Source organism: Bos indicus, chromosome 7, assembly GCF_029378745.1.
Source record: "Bos indicus isolate NIAB-ARS_2022 breed Sahiwal x Tharparkar chromosome 7, NIAB-ARS_B.indTharparkar_mat_pri_1.0, whole genome shotgun sequence".
NCBI classification, from domain to species: Eukaryota; Metazoa; Chordata; class Mammalia; order Artiodactyla; family Bovidae; genus Bos; species Bos indicus.
This window is the reverse complement of record NC_091766.1, coordinates 34,308,935-34,329,844: the sequence shown is the minus strand read 5'-3', so window position 1 is coordinate 34,329,844 and position 20,910 is coordinate 34,308,935. Positions and strand designations below refer to the sequence as shown.

Below are 20,910 nucleotides of genomic sequence, written 5' to 3'. Positions count from 1 at the left end.
ATCACAGGTAATCCCTGTGTCCCCGTGCAGTCGTAGCTTACGGGTAGCGAGTGCAGGCAACACCCAGTCCGTCCCTGCTGTGGACGTGAAGACCTCTCTGGATTCACAGTGAAAAGCTACACAATGCATTCCACTACAGCTGACGACACCCGGCTTCCAGAATAACAAGCAAGACAACTTTTAAGTGACTGTTGTTGACCAGTGTCTTCTGTGCATTGGTTTGGTATGCTTGTGGTTGGTTTTTTGAAAGGATGGGACAAATTCTTTGAATTATTCTCAAGGAAGACTCACTCCCTGAAGGCAGTACAGATGCCGTGGAAAAGACATCGGCAGGGTGGCTATGTATGTTCCTCTGGTCTATGTGACTGCTGAGACTCTGGGAAGCTGTCCTTCTGATTGATACGGGGGAAAATGCCGAAACTAGGTGAGTTAAAAAGTGCCCAGACTAATTTGGTTGTAACACCTTTTTCGGAATCGATGACTAAGCACCATGGTGTTGCTGTCTACAGGGAAATAACCTTTGGTCACAGCTTTCAAGTGGTTGTGTTCAGAAAAATCACTGCTTTTCTTTTGCAAGGACTCTGGGTGTGGAGGAGCGTTAGGAGACTAAGGGCTGTTTGAGGACTGTGGGTAGAAAAGATGGCATCTGGAGTTTGCGTGTAGACAGTTTTATCTCTAAATGGATGAAGGATTAAAATGCTTCAGAAATGGGGCTCTGAACCGATGGAGAACTTTTGCACATGAAATGTCTCCTTCTCACAATTTCTGTGTGTTTGGTAACTCTCAGATGTCCCTGGATTCCAGTGATCTGATAGCGTCAGGAACACCTTGTAGAGACCTGCAAACCCAACAGTGTTTATTTGTGTTCTCCCATTATGTAGGGGTTTGTCAGAATATTGACACTGCCATTTCCTCTAACAGCCAGTAAGCAATTTGAACTCACAAACAAGGCCTTCTGTGCTTTAAAATACACCTTAGGCTTGTTTTTAGCCTTTCATAATACTTCTACAAGTAGATTTCATTTTATTTTTCAGGTAGATTGGAAAAGTTTTCAAAGATTGAAATACATAGAGTGTTTCAAAATAGCTTTAAAAGTTATATTGGTATTTACACATTCTTGTTCAAATCTATACATCATATTTTGTTTTAGATAACTGAAATTTTTTGGCTCAGAAGACTTTCTGGACCTAAAATTGAATACTAGGAAGGAATTCAAACTTGGAAGACATAGATGAATGTTAACATATCTAGTGTCTTGACCCATGAATTGAACCTCTGGCAGCCATGCTATTTCATAGAGCCATGACTACTCCTGTTATATGGAGTGTGGTCACCTGCAGATCATATATGTAAAATGTACATTTGCCTTCCAGATGCCCAGAGCTGTGCATGTGATTCTCTGTCAACTTTATATATGTATATATATATACATTCTATCCAATATATAAAAATGGTTATGTGTCTGACTATATCACAGCACATACATACAGTTGGAATCAGAGCCAGGCTTGGTTGGGAAAGTTTTGTGGGAGAAGTGAGGTTTTTTTTGTTTTTTGGAGAGGGAGGTTGGGCTACGTAATGTATTAATACTTTGGCAGAAAGAAGCAGACATAACGATTCCAAGGCTGGAGTTAAATGCATTCATGATTAAGCACGAACCATTTAGGAGCAGATTGTAAATTACTGGTTGAAAATAGCCAAGCTAAAAGTGAAGAGGCGGCAAGGAGTAAGTGTGGAAGAGAACAGGGTGGGTGTGTGGGAGCTTCTGTAGCCAGTGTGGCTGGTAAATGTCAGCTTTGGATACCAGCACTCCAGACCATGCTGCCATCTAGTGGAACTGGCTGAAATCACTGCCTCTCCTCACTGCCGGTTAAATTAGAGAAGGCAATGGCACCCAACTCCAGTACTTTTGCCTGGAAAATCCCATGAATGGAGGAGCCTGGTAGGCTGCAGTCCATGGGGTCGCAAAGAGTCAGACACGACTGAGCAACTTTGCTTTCACTTTCATGCATTGGAGAAGGAAATGGCAACCCACTCCATTATTCTTGCCTGGAGAATCCCAGGGACGGGGGAGCCTGGTGGCTGCCGTCTATGGGGTCACACAGAGTTGGACACGACTGAAGTGACTTAGCATAGCATAGCATCTTGACCGCAGAGAAGCTCACTTTTCTTCCCCCTGGGGATTTTAGGTGAAGAATTTGAGAAAGGAGATGGATACCACTATGCTCCCTCAAATGGTATTAATTTTGACTCTAGAAAATGAAGCTGAGTACCAGTATAAAGAGTTTCCCATAGACAATTTTAAAAGCTGTGATCTCTTTTTAAGATTAATTTTCACAGCAGTAAAGTTGCTTTACAATGTTGTGTTAGTTTCTGGTGTACAGCAAAGTGAATCAGCCATACATATACATATATTCCCTCATTTTTGGATTTCCTTTCCATTTAGGTCACCTCAGAGCACTGAGTAGAGTTCCTTGTACTACACAGTAGGTTCTCATTAGTTATCTGTTTAATACATGATACGGCGGAGGCTGTGGTCTTGCTGAGAGTGGTGTACATGGCCCTTCAGCTCAGAGCGTGGGACATGCAAGAAGCAGCCCTTGAGAGGGTCTACAGCTGGGTGAAAGCACACCCATGCAGCTTTGGGCTGCCTTGGTGTTTCACATACAGGGGCGACAGGGGAGAGCCCTCTTATTGTAGACACTGCAGCCCACAGACCTCAGAGCTGGCACAGAGCTGTTCTCCTCCTCCCCTCCCTTCCAGCCATCTGTTCAGAAAAACTTACTAAATTTCTTTTCTGCATCAGGGACCCTTCCAGGTACCAGGCATACACCAGTGAAAAAAGCAGAGAGAAATCCCTGCCCTTGGAGAACAGACATTCTCCTGGGAGAGATAGACAGTAAGATAAATAAGTTAAATATATAGTAGGTGGTGGGATACTACTAAATGCTAAGGAAGAAAAAAAAATTAAGCTGAATAGGAGGATAAAGATTGGGGGTGTGTGTAGGATTTGCAATTATGTGTCATCATAGAGAATGTGATATTAGACTCTCTTGAAAGTTGTGAGGAAGGCTTATGGGTGAATATCCTGGGGAAGAACATCCCAACCAGAGGGCAAGCATATGCAGAGGTCCTAATGGGCAATGGGCACAGTATTCCAGAAACAGCTAGAGTGCTGATAAGGAAAAGGACAGGAGATAAGACAGAGAGATGGTGAAGGGCCAGATTCGCTGGCATGCTGTGGACAATTAGGGGTTTCCCAGGTGGTGCTAGTGGTAAAGAGTCTGCCCACCAAAGCAGGAGATGCAGGTTGGGTCCCTGGGTCAGGAAGATCCTCTGGAGGAGGGCATGGCAATCCACTCCAGTGTTCTTGCCTGGGGAATCCCATGGACAGAGGAGCCTGGAGGGCTTTAGTCCACAGGGTCACAAAGAGTTGGACATGACTGAACCAACTTAGCACTCAGCACTCTGTGGACAATTATAATGAATTTTACTTTCACTAGCCATAAGATGAGAAGCTGCTTGATTTAGTCTAATATTTTCATTTTATGGATGAAATTTAGGACAAAGAAATCAAATCAGGTATTCGTGGGTATCCAGCATCATACTGCCAAAGCCGGGATGGGAACCTGCTTCCTAACAGCCCTGCCTGCCCAGGTCGGGTGCACAAGCATACATAGGCCCAGACTTCCAAGTGCAGTGGTCTATGAGGAAGCCAAGTGCTGTTGGCTCCTCGGGCAAGTGTTTGGTTGTTCCCACAGCATGAACTACCTACCTATAGAGGACCCACAGCAAACACAAGAAAGGAGCAGGCCTCTTAACTCAGAAGAGTCCTCTGCTAAAAATGTCTGAGTGTAGAGAGAAATCCTTCAGATTTTCCCAGTGGTTAAACTCAAGAATCTACAATCTTGTAAAGCTTCCCTGTGTTCATTTCTAAGTAATTGGATAGAGTTAAGAGATGATTTCTGTATTCCCAAGTGTTTGATCCCAGTTCTCAGTATCACTGCTCACCATAAAAGTTAGTAAGATTGAATATCATATTACCTAAAATGAATTTGAAAACAGGATTACCCGCTGAAGAGAGAGTGAATGGTTATCATCAAATACAGTCTGACTTGAACTAATTTTGCCTAACATTCTTGCTTTGCTATGAGCTAATTCAAACCTTTCCCCTCCCTCTTCTTCGATCTCCTTTAGATCTCATGACAGTTGTCCTCTGGATGCTGGCCAAGTCCTCCAATCACGCTTTCTGATGAAGGTTGGGCCAGTGCTGAGTCTAGAGGACAGTGGCCTTGTGCTGTTGTCTGCGTCATTCTTGTGTCCTTCACCACACGTGGCCTGTATCTTGTGCACGGAACGTGAGGTCCTGCATAAGGTTGTGCCATCTTGTGGAGGGAACCAATTCCTCCCTAACTCTGTCCCCATTCTTTCATTTCTTTCCTTCTAAAACGAAGCTCCCATTACAGGTAGTGTGAAATTCATAGCACCATCTTCTTCTGCATTTGTGTTTGTTTGCGTAGTGCTTTCTCTTTCACTTTGTCTCTCTCTTTTTGCCAAACATGGTAATTTCATAACTTGTGTATGTTGTCTGTCAATGAGCATGCTCCTCATTCACTGCCTAGAATTTTATATCCATTATGGTTCTTCTTGTGTGAAAAAGGAGCCCTAGTTTAGACTGGCTCATAACAAAGTGGATTTTTTATTAGCTACATACTGGAATGAGATTTGATTTAGCAGTCCTGTGATGTCTAGAACCCACTTTTTTTTTCCCCAATCTGCCTCCTGTGGTTGGGTCTCATCCTCAGCTGACTTCTCTCATGCTGGTTAAATGTCCTCAGCAATCCTAACTGCGTGCCCGCAATCCACTGTCCAGAAGCAGAGAGAACTGGCTTTTGGAAATTCTATCAGAGTGACCTTTCCCAGAAGCCCCCAGCATATGTGTGATGTCTCACTGACCCAAACTGAGCCAGGTACCCAATCTTAAACCAGTTTATCGACTAAGAAATGTGCTGTGTTGACTGACTGCAGGCTTGGGTTGCCTAAACCAGTCTTTTTGTGGTGAGGGGGATGGGATTACTAGACTAGGTGGAAATGGTCAGGGCTGAACCTGGGAGCTGGGGGCTGGGGTCAGTTTCTCCCTCAAACAGCATGCTGCTCCACAAGGATGGAGGGATGGAAGTGATGGCGAGTCAGCCACGGTGTCTCCTACACGGGCTTCCTTTCACTGTGTTTTTAATTTTTTCCCCGTTGCTTCTTATTTGGTGACTGGCTGTGGTCTAATACAGCAAATGGAGCCCTGCATATTGGCTTGCCAACCTCTTCCCCTCCCCAGTGACAAATGACATAGATGCTCTCAGGGAGAGCAAGGATGCAGACTCCATGAACCATAACAGCACTGCAGCTCAGAGAGGGAAGATCTCACCCCCAGACGTGGTCTAGTAAACACTGAACAGTGAGAATAAGAACAGACAAAATTAATTACAGGCAGCCCTTCAACCTATAGTAATTATAGGCCCCCTCAGGACACTGGAGTCCAATATAAATTAAAAAAAAAAAAATCAGTGTAATACACTTTTGTGCATCATGTACACGCCCATGAAAATATTTCATGAAAGCCCCTCAAAATTAATTGCTGTTGTTAACATCTTTTAAATAGCTGCTTTATATTTCATGATGTATATTTTGTTCATCTGTTCCTCCTTAGGGATATTCTTTTGCCACTATAAACCATGTGTCAATACACATTTGAATAAATATCAGATCAGATCAGATCAGATCAGTTGCTCAGTCGTGTCCGACTCTTTGCGACCCCATGAATCGCAGCACGCCAGGCCTCCCTGACCATCACCAACTCCCGGAGTTCACTGAGACTCACGTCCATCGAGTCAGTGATGCCATCCAGCCATCTCATCCTCTGTCGTCCCCTTCTCCTCTTGCCCCCAATCCCTCCCAGCATCAGAGTCTTTTCCAATGAGTCAACTCTTTGCATGAGGTGGCCAAAGTACTGGAGTTTTCAGCTTTAGCATCATTCCCTCCAAAGAAATCCCACGGCTGATCTCCTTCAGAATGGACTGGTTGGATCTCCTTGCAGTCCGAGGGACTCTCAAGAGTCTTCTCCAACACCACAGTTCAAAAGCATCAATTCTTTGGCACTCAGCCTTCTTCACAGTCCAACTCTCACATCCATACGTGACCACAGGAAAAACCATAGCCTTGACTAGACGGACCTTTGTTGGCAAAGTAATGTCTCTGCTTTTGAATATGCTATCTAGGTTCGTCATAACTTTCCTTCCAAGGAGTAAGTGTCTTTTAATTTCATGGCTGTAGTCACCATCTGTAGTGATTTTGGAGCCCAGAAAAATAAAGTCTGACACTGTTTCCACTGTTTCCCCATCTATTTCCCATGAAGTAATGGGACCGGATGCCATGATCTTCATTTTCTGAATGTTGAGCTTTAAGCCAACTTTTTCACTCTCCATTTTCACTTTGATCAAGAGGCTTTTGAGTTCCTCTTCACTTTCTGCCATAAGGGTGGTGTCATCTGCATATCTGAGGTTATTGATATTTCTCCCAGCAATCTTGATTCCAGCTTGTGTTTCTTCCAGCCCAGCATTTCTCATGATGTATTCTGCATAGAAGTTAAATAAACAGGGTGACAATATACAGCCTTGACGTACTCCTTTTCCTATTTGGAACCAGTCTGTTGTTCCATGTCCAGTTCTAACTGTTGCTTCCTGACCTGCATATACATTTCTCAAGAGGCAGATCAGGTGGTCTGGTATTCCCATCTCTTGAAGAATTTTCCGCAGTTTATTGTGATCCACACAGTCAAAGGCTTTGGCATAGTCAATAAAGCAGAAATAGATGTTTTTCTGGAACTCTCTTGCTTTTTCCATGATCCAGTGGATATTGGCAATTTGATCTCTGGTTCCTCTGCCTTTTCTAAAACCAGCTTGAATAAATATATTAATAGTTTAAAAAAAAGCAGTGTAGTAAATCCGTATGTTCCTGTAAAGAATACCCTTACACTTTTCAGATAGGAGTTTAATTGTCATATTTGATTAGTTTATCTATTTTAATTGATATTCCTGGGCTCCGGATAATGTAGACTTTGAAGCTGCACTCAAGTAAACAAAACAGGGCAATTGGTTATAAGGAGTTTCATTTAGTTTACTCTAGATGAGAGCTCCAGGAGAATGGCTGTCTAGGGCAGGTTATGGGACTGGGGCAACATTCAGAGGGCTCTTGAGAGAGTGAAAGTCATGGTGATGTAGAGCAAACACCACTTTTGTGATGAGTAAATTGGATTAAAAGAGGTACTAGTTTGTCTTTGTAGATGAGCTCTGTGGCTAGGGTATAGCATTCCACTCCCCAACCAGCCGGTATTCCCTGCCGTATCCCCAAGGGAATCTATGCACAGAGGGCCTATCAAAGCAGGGGAACCCCTTTATCACCAGAGAGCTTTGACCGAAACCCTACTGATGACCTCGAACTAGGCTGCCCACATGGGTCACAGAAATCAGTCCAGGAACCCTGGGCTGGGCTGCAGAAGGACACGGAGGCTGCCTCGAGGGGCTGATCACAGAAAGGACACCCCCACAGTGGAGGTCTCAGAGATCTACGTTCTAGTCCTTTTTAAGTTGCTTGTGTGATGAGCCTTTGGACTGGTCATATCAACTTACTGGACCTAATTTCTCATTTGTGACGAAGTTTGAGGAATGAGGAGATTGAGAGGTCCTCAAAGGCTTTTTGGAGCACTAGCTTTCTGATTCTTGGATTCTATGCCTGGGAAGTGTCATGTGGAACTGAGGTGAGTTTAGGCGTGAGGACCTAACTCCTCTTTGCCTGCACTTGCAGACAGACAAGGGATGGCACAGTTTCTGTATTACATGCGATGAATGTCTTAAATAGCCACCAAGTGGCTTGACTGGCTGAGTGCCGGGTGTGAATTGCTCCAAATTGAGTGTTGTTCGTTGGATCCTACAGATGCTGCGGTATAGCCACAGCTCACTGAATAGTGGGATTGTTTCCTCTGCCAAGCCAGGCTTGGATTTTGGCTGCCAGGCTTGTGTTCTGGGACATCCAGATGTCAGGGATCTTGTGGGAGCAGTGAGAACAGACGGTGACTCGTGGCAGATGCTTCTGTTCTAAAGTGGTTTCAAAGCCGTGGCCACGTGGCTTATCCTGGGATGAGTGAGCCCCACTTGTGTTCCAGTCTCCTGTTTTGTTAAGAGTCTGATTGCAAGGGGTGCTGCACACTGTTGTGGTTTATTGATTTTTAGTGATCCTGTTACTCAATAACCCCTGCATGCTCTGCTCTGAAACCTTAAGCCCTGAGCTCTGCCTTAGTAGGACAGGTAGTTTGTTTTTAACATCAGTCTGTATAAACCGGTGGTCCCAAACTCTACAAGAACTAGAAAAGAAATATTAAGTAGTGCTTTATATGGGCTTCCCAGGTGGCATTAGTGCTAAATGTAAGAGACTATGAGACACAGATTCGATCCCTGGGTGGGGAATATTCCCTGGAGAAGGGCATGGCAACGCACTCCAGTATTCTTGCCTGGAGAATCCCACGGACAGAGGAGCCTGGTGGGCTATAGTCCATGGGATCTCACAGTGTCGGACACAGCTAAAGCGACTTAGTACACATACACTCAGCTGGTAAAGAATCCGCCTGCTGTGTGGGAGACCTGAGTTCGATCCCTCGGTTGGGAAGATCCCCTGGAGAAGGGAAAGGCTATCCACTCCAGTATTCTGGCCTGGAGAATTCCATGGACCGTATAGTCCACGGGGTTGCAAAGAGTCGAGCACCACTGAGCTACTTTCACTTTCATACACGCACATACAGTGCTTTATATGAACACTTGGAAATCTTGAGGCCTGTGGCAGACTTGCAGAGAACAGTTCTTATCTAAAGACATTAAAATTCAGATGAAAAACTTACGTGACCCAAGAAGACTGTGAGTTGGATTCAGTCCTAAGGCTACCAGTTTGTGATTCTTGCTCTGTAGGCCACCTAGCTTCAAATTTGCTGAGCTTCAGAGAGGCCAGATTTTCTTGATGTGAGCCTTGTGTATTTTTGTTTTTGTAGTAGACTTTACCTTTTTACCTTAGATTAGAAAACTGACTATCACTGGAGTAAAGTGGGCCACCATGATTTTTACCCGCAAATTGCACATACTCCAAAAGAAATCATATCCCTGACAAAAAGAATTTCTTTCGTTCAGTAGCCTTGGGAGACTGAATCAATTTAGAGAAGCAGAGGTGGAAATCTCAGTCAAAACAATTCTGAATGTTTTACCTCATAAGAAGAATTTGTATCACTAAAGGTAAGGAACCCTAGGCATTTGAAGTCATACACCTGTCTGGCAAGTTGTCTGCTGGGTTTTACTCCTCTTTGCCTTTTCCTGTTATGAGGCAGGCAGGAGGTTAGTGAGCTGGGTGGGGTTGAGGGTGGGATCAACTTGCATTCAACTCTTTTCCCAACCCTCCAAGCCTCCCCACACTTTTAATTTCTGCATTCCTGCTACCACTTGGGATGCCCTGTGAAAGAACAGAGAAATTGGTGAATTCATTTACTTTTTTTTTTTCGCCACACCATGCAGCATGCAGAACTTCCCTGACTAGGGATCAAAGCCATGCTTCCTGCAGTGGAAGCACAGAGTATTAACCACTGGACGACCAGGGAAGTCCTTCATTTACTTTTAGATATTGGTCATCCACAGGCCTTTCCTCCAAGGGATGCTTGTATTTTTAAAAGAACTTGAATGGTAGAACAGAAAACAGGGCAAAGTTTAGCGCAAAGTACCGCCTCTGTAATGAGAGTGTTTCCTGTAATGCTAAGAACATAATTTGGGGCTTGGGAGCCTCCCAGGCGCCTTAGAGGTAACATTTTATGTTGCCCTGCTTCAGGTAAGACCTGCTGGGTTAGCATCAACCACTGAGCCTGGAGAGGGGGGTTTGACTTTATTCTTTTTTATTTGTATAATTGAAACTTGTGTGAGAGTCCATGCAAATTATTGCAAATGTGTTTTTGTAAGAGATTGATGGCACCCTGCTTCCCTGTGTCTGGTATTGGCCAATGGGAGACTATGTGACTTTAAATATTCCTTCAGCAAAACCACTGAAATCAAGTTGTGCTAAAACTGTGTTCTTCTGATAGTGTTTTCTCCTCAGAGTACTCTCCCCACTTACTTTTTTCAGTGGGGTTCCATAAGTGAATAGTCCACCAATCCTTCCTCTCCTACCTTACATGCGTGCGTGCATGCTAAGGCACTTCAGTTGTGTCTGACTCTTTGTGACCCTGTGGACTTTAGCCCACCAGCCTCCTCTGTCCATGGGATTCTCCAGGCAAGAATACTGGAGTGGGTAGCCATTTCCTTCTCCAGGGGATCTTCCCAACCCAGGGATCAAACCCACATCTCTTATGTCTGCTGCATTGACAGGTGGGTTCTTTACCACTGGCACCACCTAGGAAGCCTCTCTACTACCTTAACACCAGTTTATTCTGCAAGGCCTTGCAATTTGGCTTTTATCTCTAGTTCTGTTACTAAATAGTCTTTCTCAAAGATCCCAGTAACCAAATGATTATCATATCCATTGGTCTTCTCTTTAACCTTCCTTTCTGACCCTTTATTCTTGCCTCTGTAGACCGTTACACATGCTGTTAGCTCTACCTAGAACTGTCCCTCCTTCTCTCTCCTAACCTCCCTTTCTTTGGCTAATTCTTTGACCTTCAGATCTTAGTTTAGAAATCACTTCTCTCAGGAAGCCTTCCTTGATGACTCCCTCCTCCAGGTCCAATCTAGGTATTTGTCCTTTGAGTCTTCATAGCACCCACGCTTGTGTGCTATTCACTTGTCCTACTGTATTTTAATTAGTGTTCTCCCGTCTGTACTCCCCTCTCCACTGTACTGTGGGCTCTGTGAGAGCAGGTACCATGGTGGTTTTATCTACACCGTTTACCTTATACCTAAACATGGTAGATGCTCAAAAAATATCTGTGGCATGAAGAACTGCAGAAATGCAGATGACGTCTGAACAGCAAAGTCTACAGCTTCCTCTAGAATAGATGATGAACCCCTGATTTTCTTTATCACTCTTTGGTTCCTCCCTATGTCCCTGGACCTCCAATTAGAAGATGTAGAGGAGTTGTTGGATGCCTTCAGTAAAATGTGGCATCTGACCCTGAAGAAGAAGAGAGGTGTCAGGAAATCCTTATCAATCCCATTTAGCCACTCATGACCAGGCAGCAACTCTCTGTGTTGCTTATGGTGAACAAGTCATGGCTACCTGTTGTTAAAACTAGTGGAAAGAATGAGTTTTAAGGATTCTGACCACCAGCAGAATGGGAAACATGTTTTTCAGGAGACCAGGCAAGTTGGTTGTGATGATTTTATCATCAGCATGAAGGAAGAACTTAATGTCTGATTGGCAACAGTAGAGAAACACAGACTAAGAGAGGAACTGATAAGTATTATATAGATGGTATTGTACTTTCTAGGTTATTAAGAAATTTTCAAGGTCATTTAAACTATTTGCAATTTCATGTTACTGATTTTAGAACCCAGTGTCCCTCCTCTCACCTCTGAACACATTATTCTCCTATATTCAGAGCATCACATCTGTGTGTAGATCTGTGTGTTGGGATGGGCTTTCTAGAGCAATTAAAAAGAATGTGAAATCTTGATCACATGTTTCTTCTTGTCTCTTGAAATTGGGTAAGAATTGTTGACCAGGTATAAAGACCATGAAAAAAACACAGATTTATGAGGGAAAGTTTAGTGAAAAAATGTAGGCTCTTATCTGTATTACAGAAGAGTGTGATTAACACTAGTTGATTTTTTAGAAAAAAAAAATAAAGTATGTTCCATACCCTTCGTTCCATGAAGAGGAGAGATCCTATGCAATCTGTTGTAGACATTGTGCCATCAAAGGCTCTGAGAGCTGAAGGAGCAGCAGCACTCCCCGAAGAGCCTTGGTCATCTGGGGAACCGGTCTGGTAGAAGAACGCATCCCCACTTTGGTTGTCCTGCTCAGACCTCAGACTCAGGTGTGTGAGTGGAGACACCTTGCCCACTATCACACCTGTTCCGCCTCTGGACTCCTTGCTGTTCACGTCTGGCTCCCTCTTCCTCCAAGTCAGGCAGGCTCTGAACCTCTGAATCATCTCTGCTGTCTGATCTCTCTATATCTTTCTTCTCTGGGGGCACGTGGCCTATTTGCCTTGAATTATAATGATTTGTGCTCTGCTCATTTAGACACATTCTAGGATGGAGAAAAGTAGCCTGGGATGAGGTCAGAGGACCCTCATTCCAGTCTCATTTCACATTCAGTCCCAGCTAAGTGACCTAGGGCCAGCTGCTTCCTTTCTTTGAGGATCTGTGTCCTCATGGTTGGATAGCATCACTGACTCAATGGACATGAACTTGGGCAGAGTCTGGGACATAGTGAGGGACAGGGAAGCCTGGCATGTTGCAGTCCATGGGGTTGGGCAGACTCTGGGAGATGGTTAGGAATAAGGAGGCCTGGCATGCTGCAGTCCATGGGGTTGGGCAGACTCTGGGAGGTGGTTAGGGATAGGGAGGCCTGGCATGCTGCAGTCCGTGGGGTCACAAAGAGTCAGACATGACTTGGCAACTGAACAACAACAACGACATCTTCATCAGAAGATTCCTTCCTTACAGGATTATTATGAGGATCAACGACGATGTATGCAGAAGCACTTCAAGAGTTAGAAAATCTCACCCTCCTGAGGTGCAGTAAGAGCAGAGATGCTCTGTCATGTGCATGGCATAATACCTAGCACACTGTAGGTGCTTGATAAACTACACTTATTAGCTATGATATTAAGAAATAAGCTTCATTTAAACACATAAATTGCTTGCTACTAAACTGCATTGCTGGTTCCGAATGTGGGTCTATGGCCAAGGAGGACATACTCTCCTTCTGGTTCACGTAACAGGATATTTGGAACCACCAAGGTGCTGCCTTTTCATTCATGGGTGAGTTTGATCCATTAAGAAAACAGGTGACAAAATTAATTACATATTGTGCAACCATGGATCCCAAATTGGCCTTAGAAAAACGTAGCGTGTTGTAAATGCAAACAGCCTCTGAGGGAAAGCTTGTTCCTAAGAGGCTTGCTTAATAGAATGTTGATTGCCTGCGAGGAGTTCATGCCTTGAGTAAAAGGTGTCTGGAATTTCCATCTGACTTTATTAGTATATATATTCAGGTGGCCCAGTGCCGGATGTTAGTTCTTAAAGGAAACAGTGTTCCCACTCTGAAGAAGGTAAGGCCACTGCTCTTTGCAAGTGGGCAGCTTCTGCTTGTACCTTGCTGGCCCTGGAAATTCCATCACTTGAAGTGGAATTTTGTTCAATCCATCTTATTCGTGGCTCCAAGGACAACTGTGGTGGGTTTGATAGGGGGTTAGTGAGGTTGCCTCTGTAAAGACAAGAACAATCCATTAGTTGAAGCCTACACTCCAGTGGCTTCTACTGGGGCTGTTTGCATTTACTCAGCACTCTCTGTTTATGAGAATGTTAAGAGGAAGTGCATCCATTCTGTGTATGTTGTAAAAAAGAAGGCTTGCAGCTGTCAGAATTATTTTCTTCTTGGCTCCTTATCTGGTAGAGTTTTGGATTGTTGCAGATTATCAGCCTCAGTTCTCCAGATGCAATGCAAATTTTCTTGTTTTCTGTCTTTGAAGATAACAGATATTTATGTACACAGTTCCTTGTAATATACTTTCAGGATGAGGAGAAATTAGGCTTATTCCTATATGTTGTCATAATTCAATATTATGAAATGAGTAAATGATTGTTTTATTAGTTGTATAGTGCATTCATAGAATCCAACATATTCTACTCTCTAGAAAGGGGAAAAAAAAAAAGCCCACAAGATACAATCTTCTGTTCCAAATAGCTTACAAATCTGCCTCAGAGACAACGAACATCGACTTTGTGTTAGAAGTTCACAGAGAAAGTGAAGTGCACTGGGCACTCCTACTGAAGCTTTATGGGGGGATTGAGACCTGAGCTAGGGTTTGGGGTAAAAAAAAAAACAAAAAACAGTGTAACAGAGCAGAAACAGTAGACCTGAAGCCTTGTTCCAGCAGCATGGCTGCACACGATGTCATGATGTGTCTTAAACTTTGTTTCCAGTAATTTCCAGTTAATGAAAACAAGTGTCAGAGTTTCTGAATGATTACTTACTTTTTGAATCATTCATATCTATTTGTGTCTATGCTAAGTCACTTCAGTCGAGTCCGACTCTGTGCGACCCCATAGATGGCAGCCCACCAGGCTCCCCCATCCCTGGGATTCTCCAGGCAAGAACAATGGAGTGGGCTGCCATTTCCTTCTCCAATGCATGAAAGTGAAAAATGAAAGTGAAGTCGCTCAGTCGTGTCCAACTCTTAGCGACCCCATGGATTGCAGCCTAATAGGCTCCTCCGTCCATGGGATTTTCCAAGCAAGAGTGCTGGAGTGGGTGCCAATTGTGTCTAGGGGACGGTACTCAGGATTTTGCCTCTAGCAGCGTCATTTCCACTCACTTGCATCGCCAGTGCTTTCTTTGTGAGAGAGAGGTCAGTGCTCCAGCTGTATCCTGGGGCACCTGGCTCACAGCCTGCTTAGCTCAGCTGCCTTCACGGGGCAGGGACTGTGGCAGGTACGAAGTATTGTATTTCTAGCCTCAGTGGGCATTTGAATTTTCAACCCATGGTCTCATTTAAGAGAGACCAGCTTGAGTCTGTTAGATAATACTAGTTGGAGATGACAGACTAACAGCTGTGGGAACAGAGGGGGAAAAGGCCTCTTCAGGAAACATTTAGATGGTGGGACTTAGTGAAATGAGAAATAAGAGAACAGTAAAAAGGAAGAAAGAAGAGAGACTTCCACAGAGGTCCAGCGGTTAACACCTGCCAGTGTTAAGATCCCACATGCCATGGGGCAACGAAGCCCAGGCTCCACAACTGCTGAGCCTGTGTGTTCTAGAGCCCGGGCTCTGCAGAGAAGCTACTGCAGTGAGAAGTCCAGGCACTACAGCTGGAGTGCTGTACACTCGCCACAACTAAAGAAACTTCATGCGTGCTGCATGAAGACACAGCACAGCCAAAAATAAATGAATAAATACTTTTTTAAAAAAAGAAAGAAGGGGCCACAATGCAGCGTAAGCCACTGATAGTCATAAGTGTCTAGCTACCATTGTCTAAGTAAGAACAAATGTAATATTCTGAAGAAAACCAAGATGCTGGGGGTAGGGAAGGGATCTATCTATACCTTCAAGTATAAGGATTCTCCCTAGATGAGTGTCCTTCCAAGGTGAGCCTAAGGAACCTTCCAGGCAGACAGGTGCTGAGGGCAGCTAGAAACACATAGGTGGGAGCAAAGGTTCCCAACAGCTTCACTCGCGGAACCCACAGTGTCTCAGGAATTTTTTCATGTCATTCCCAGGACACAAGAGGTACATGACAGTTTCACTTGTGACGTGTTAGGTCCCGATAACTTAACAAGTATTCATGTACTAATAACTTTGTAGGCATGTGAAAATATACATAGATTGAAATTTCAAAAATAATATTTTTATTTCGTTCTCTACCAGTTACTTACTGATGGAATGGGTGCATCTGTTGGGCCTTGCATGTTTCAGTCAGGATCCAGTCAGGAGATAAACCACATGATAATTAGAGTAGGAACGTGTGATATAAAGAAATGCTAGCTGGTGAAACAGTATGGCAGCTCCTAAAAACTTAAAAGTAGAATTACCATCTTCTTGTTTATTTGTGCCTTGACTGTTTGTGACCCTATGGACTGTAGCCTGCCAGGCCCCTCTGTCCATGGGATTTCCCAGGCAAGATTAGTGCAGTGGGTTGCCATTTCCTTCCCCAGGGTATCTTCCCGATCCAGGGATCGAACCCGCATCTCCTGCTTGGCAGGCGGATTCTTTGCCGTTATGACCAAACAATTTCCACTTCTGGATGTGTACCCGAAAGGATGGAAAGCAGAGACTTGAGCATGTATTTGTATACCCATATTTATAGCAGCATTATTCACAATAGCCAAAAGGTAGAAGCAATCCAAGTGTCCATTGATGGTTGAAAGGAAGAAACAAATCATGGTATATACACACAATGGACTATCATTCAGTTTTAAAAACGAAGGAAATTCTGACACATGCTCCAACATGGATGAATCTTGAGGATATTAGTGAAATCAGTCACAGAAAAGACAAATACTGTGTAATTCCATGTATATGGAGTACCTAGAGTAGTCAGATTCAGAAAGAAAACACAGGATGATGATTGCCAAGGGCTGAGGAGAGGGGAGAATGGGGAGTGTTTAATGAGTACAGAGTGTCCATTTCCAAGATGAAAAGCATTCTGGAGATGGATGGTGGTGAGACTGGGACAACAAAGTATGTGTACTTAATCCTATTGATCTGTATAGCTAAAAAGTGATCAAGATGGTGGTACTTTTATATGATGTGCATTTTACCACAATTGAAAATACTAATAAAAAAAATTAAATAAATATTAATTTTGCTGAGGGCTGGCTGTTAGGAAGAGAACTCTAAAGAATAGGGGAATAGCAAATATAAAAAGCAGCCCCTTCCTGTGGGCTTGAAACAGGGTACCAAACCCAAACTTCCTCTCTCTCCTACTCTAGACCTTGTTGGAGAGAAGGTGGCTGGCCTGGCTCCTTGAGTGGCAGAGAAGTCACAGCACTGCTGTGCAGGTAGAACTTGCTGGAAATCTGTCCTCTAGGATGCTGTGGAAATCCGTTCATGGGGAGGTTTTTCACTGAAGGTGCTCTGCCACAAAACCTCCTACAGGGGATGCCAGCAGAAGCTGCTGGAGGCTGGTTGTTGCTGACCACCACGTACAGCAGGAGCCAGTTTTTGAAGAAGGTGCCTGCATTACAGGAACTGGGGGCTGGAGAAGTCATGAGTGCTTGTGGCAGCTTGCAGCCAGAGCACACCAGAACCAGGAAGCAAAAGCTCTTCTTTCTGTAATGTCTCTCCATGATGACACTCCAGTGACAAAGCTTAGGATAGCACCAGCTGGCAAAATAAAAAATATTTAAAGTCTCATCTTTATTTTTTCAGAGCAGGTAAGGTGGCTCAGTGGTAAAGAATCCACCTGCCAATCCAGGAGATACAGGAGACACAGATTTGATCCCAGGGTCAGGAAGATCCCCTGATGGTGGAAATAGCAGCCCACTCCAGTTGGAGATTCTCCCATTGCCTGGAGAATCCCATGGACAGAGGAGCCTGGTGGGCTACGGTCCATGGGATCCCAAACAGTCAGACAGAACTGAGCGTGCACGCGTGAATGAAAGGTGAATTGGAGCCGTGAGACAATAAATTGATAACTGGCCACCTCATAACTTCTTAAAATCAAATTGAAATCAAATTGGATCCACTACCCTCATTTCTTCTTTCATGTTACTTTTCAGATAATATTTGCTTTTTAGTATAGCAACTGCCAACAACCTAGCTTTGCACAGAAATGACATCAAAAGAAATGTATTACAGTCTAATGTTATGCAATGAACTGGCTTGAACTAGTAGTTTACACAGTGTCTGAGAGACATTGAATAACACTGTGTCTTCCTCAAAAATTTAAAGTACCCTGTAACACCCCTGTGAGTTAGCTGCAGTGCTCTCAGGTACCATGGCACAATTTGAAGATCTCAGGGCTAAAAACGTGAGACTCTTTAGCCAACTCTGGCCACATCGCTCTCATATATGAGAATCTAAGGTACTGATGTGCTTAAGAGTACAGAAGAGTCATGGGTAGTGTAAAAATTGTACAGGGTCAGTATTACTTCAGAAGATCTTTCAGCAAATTACCAGATTGGCGAATAGCATACTGTCTTCCAGTAAGTATAGGACTTACAGTAAGTGTTTCCTCTAGCATTGGAGCAGGTTCCTGTTTCTTGAGAACTGGATGAAATAGTTGCCTTGTCTTCCGAGGCTCTTTGACATGAAAAAATCCATAGCTGTAGCTACAGCAGTCATCATCAACATGCATAAGATGCTCATAGTGTAAGAGGCAATGCTGAGACAAGGCTCAGGGAGGGAACAGCAAAGTCCTAGCTCTATCCCACGCTTACTCTGCAGCAAAAACCACTGGTGGCTGATGCGCCATTTAGGTTGTTATTTCCTCTCTTCATCTGTCTGTTTTAGGCTGATGGTACAGAGTTGAAATTGAGAAAGTTGAATGCCATTCAAGAGGACTTTACTGAATTCAATAGTAAAAATTCTATTGAGATAGTTATGTATGTATGTATGTATGTGAGTGAAAGTCGCTCAGTTGTGTCTGACTCTTTGTGACCCCATGGACTATAGAGTCCAAGGAGTTCTCCAGGCCAGAATACTGGAGTGGGTACCTTTCTCTTCTCCAGGGGATCTTCCCAACCAAGGGATCTAACCCAGGTCTCTCACATTGCAGGTGAATTCTTTACCAGCTGAGCCACAAGGGAAGAATGTTAAAAAGTTAGTGTTTTTTTTTTAAAAAAGGCTTTTGGCTTCCTGATAGCTCAGATGGTAAAGAGTCTGCCTGCAATGCACGAGACCCGAGTTCGATCCCTGGATTGGGAAGATTCCTTGGAGAAGGGAATGGCTACCCACTCCAGTAGTCTTGCCTGGAGAATCCCATGGACGGAGGAGCCTGGCAGGCTACAGTCCATGGGGTCGCAAAGAGTTGGACATGACTGAGCGATTTCACTTTCACTGTTCTTTATGTTCTAGTAGAAACAGAAAAGTGAAAGTGTCAAGTTCCTCAGTTTACCATCTGAGCCACCAGGGAAGTCCTAGAAAATGGATGGACTTAATAAGACCTTTTATAGGTAGGTAGGCAGGCATACTGTTCATGTTATTGATTTTCCCAGAAGAATCATTCATTTTGGTGATGTTTAACAATTTTGTGAATCATAATTGATACATGTTTCTGTATAACTTTTCTTTAAAGAGAAGCTGAATAACTTAAGTTTTGTAAGCTGACCCATTCAAAAGGACAAACTTCTGATCCACGCCTTTCAGTGCTACCTGCAAAGCAGCCTTCCCTTTCCCCCTGAAACACTGTTTGGATAAGTTCTGTTTTGGTTCACGTTTTCACCTCCTGCTGAGTTTGTCGGCTGAGTTTTAACCTTGGCTGCTTTCAGCGGGCAAGCCTGTCTAGCCCTGTAGCTTCATCTCCTGGTGTTTTCTGTCTCTTAAACAGTGATGGGTTGGCAAAAATATTAACTTGACAGAGATTCTACCCATGTCAGAAACTCACTGTTAAAATCCAAGTTTGACAACTTGGAGTGGATTAGACTTTCAAACAGATATCCGAACAGGAGTCTGTGGTCCAGATTCCACATATGAGCACTACTTCTGTTTTCTTGTAGATTTCAAATGTTGATCAGAAACTGGAATAAAGTTCATAAATGCTTGATGGGATCAAGCGGGGCCATTACCCTCCCTATCTTGGCCGCCTTTTCTGCCTCCTCGGAGTAGAGTGAACACACAGGAGAGAAAGAGATTGTCACTGCTGCTGCCTTAAGCAAAGCTGCTTACTTCTGAATTCTTCATGATAATCAATAGCAGATGTGTGGCCAGCCCTGGAAAGTTGCATAACTGTCTCACGTTGCATTCGATTGCAATCGCTAGCCAACATGAGGGGGTCTCCATTAGGCAGTTGAAAAGGAAAATTTTTGTTTATCTTATCATAAAATTATTTCCTTGCTGTAAGTGGTAAAAGCAGTGGTTAGGGTGGAAGTAATTTGAATATCACTGCCCTTAAACATGAATTTCAGTTCATGATAAGGAGGAACTTTCTAATGACTAGAGAGGAAGTGGGGCTTTGTTAAAGCAGTGAGTCTCTGTTAATAGAAGTAATCAAGGAGAGTGTGGATGAAGGCTTGCTGCCTGTGATGTGTCTAGGAGATGGCTTCATCTCCTAGATTAGAGGATTAGAATAAATGACCTGTAAGTTTGCTTCCAAGTCTGAGTTTCTATGACTAAGATCATTGATCACTTCTTCCTCCTGTTCCTTTTCTGAAGGTAAGTCAGGGATGTATAGATTAGTTGTGGCACTACCTTCTGGGCCCAGTCTCAGCCCTGCCTCTCTCATTCCTGGCGACTCCCTTTGTATCCCATCTCAGGTTATCCCTGGTTGAGCCTGTTAATCAAGGCACAGTGAGGTTTGGACCTTTTATTTTCACGTTCTCTCGATGGACCACACACAGTAAATTGCCCACACCTATGCGGGACTTCTGTACAGTCCGCATTTAGGGCTTCCAGATGGATGCTCCACCACCTAAAATAATCTGGCCTTATTCATGAAAGTGATTAGGGGGATTTCATAATTTTCAGTGCTTTATCACATTCATGACTCATTTTTATTTTTACTACTTTGTGGAATAAGTGGCATTATTCCCATTTTACAGATGGGCAAACCGAAGCTCAGAGAGGTTAAATGGCTTGCAAATTTTAGAAGAAAAGTGATAGAAGAATGAATAGAAAAATAAAACCCTATTGTCAACGAGACAGTGCTCACTGGGTTTATGGCAATCAGGCCCAGGTCTCCCAAACTGAGTCTGGCTTTCTTTGCCCAGCTTCTGGCAGCCTTACATCCAAGGAAGTTTAGTTGGGGTCTTGACTGAACTTTTAATTAAAAAAAAAAAAAGTATTTGTAGTTTCATGTAGCTGAATAAATAGAAGCTATTAAACTTATGGCTTATTTAAAGCATTGAATATCAGGAATGGGATAGTTTTGATTTGAGGCTGTGATCTAAGCCTGTGAACAGAACCATCTGAGCATTCCATCCTAGAATCATGACCAATTCAAACTCTTTGGGAATCTCCCAGTACAGCAAACTTTGAATTATTCCTCTGCAAAATAAAGGTCTTGAATTT

General features: G+C 43.6%; 1 protein-coding gene across 4 annotated transcripts in view; it reads left to right on the top strand.

Moving 5' to 3' along the window:
* The window catches only part of TNFAIP8 (TNF alpha induced protein 8), a 144,616-nt gene that overhangs the window by 71,952 nt on the left and 51,754 nt on the right, over positions 1-20,910 (top strand). For 2 of the 4 annotated variants that reach the window (XM_070793280.1, XM_070793279.1), the window contains exon 3: positions 8-424. The exons of the other annotated variants lie outside the window; for them this stretch is intronic. In XM_070793280.1, coding sequence (XP_070649381.1) covers positions 412-424 — 13 coding nt within the window. In that variant the 5' untranslated portion in view covers positions 8-411. The remainder of the gene's footprint in view (positions 1-7; positions 425-20,910) is intronic. 4 annotated transcript variants of the gene reach the window in all.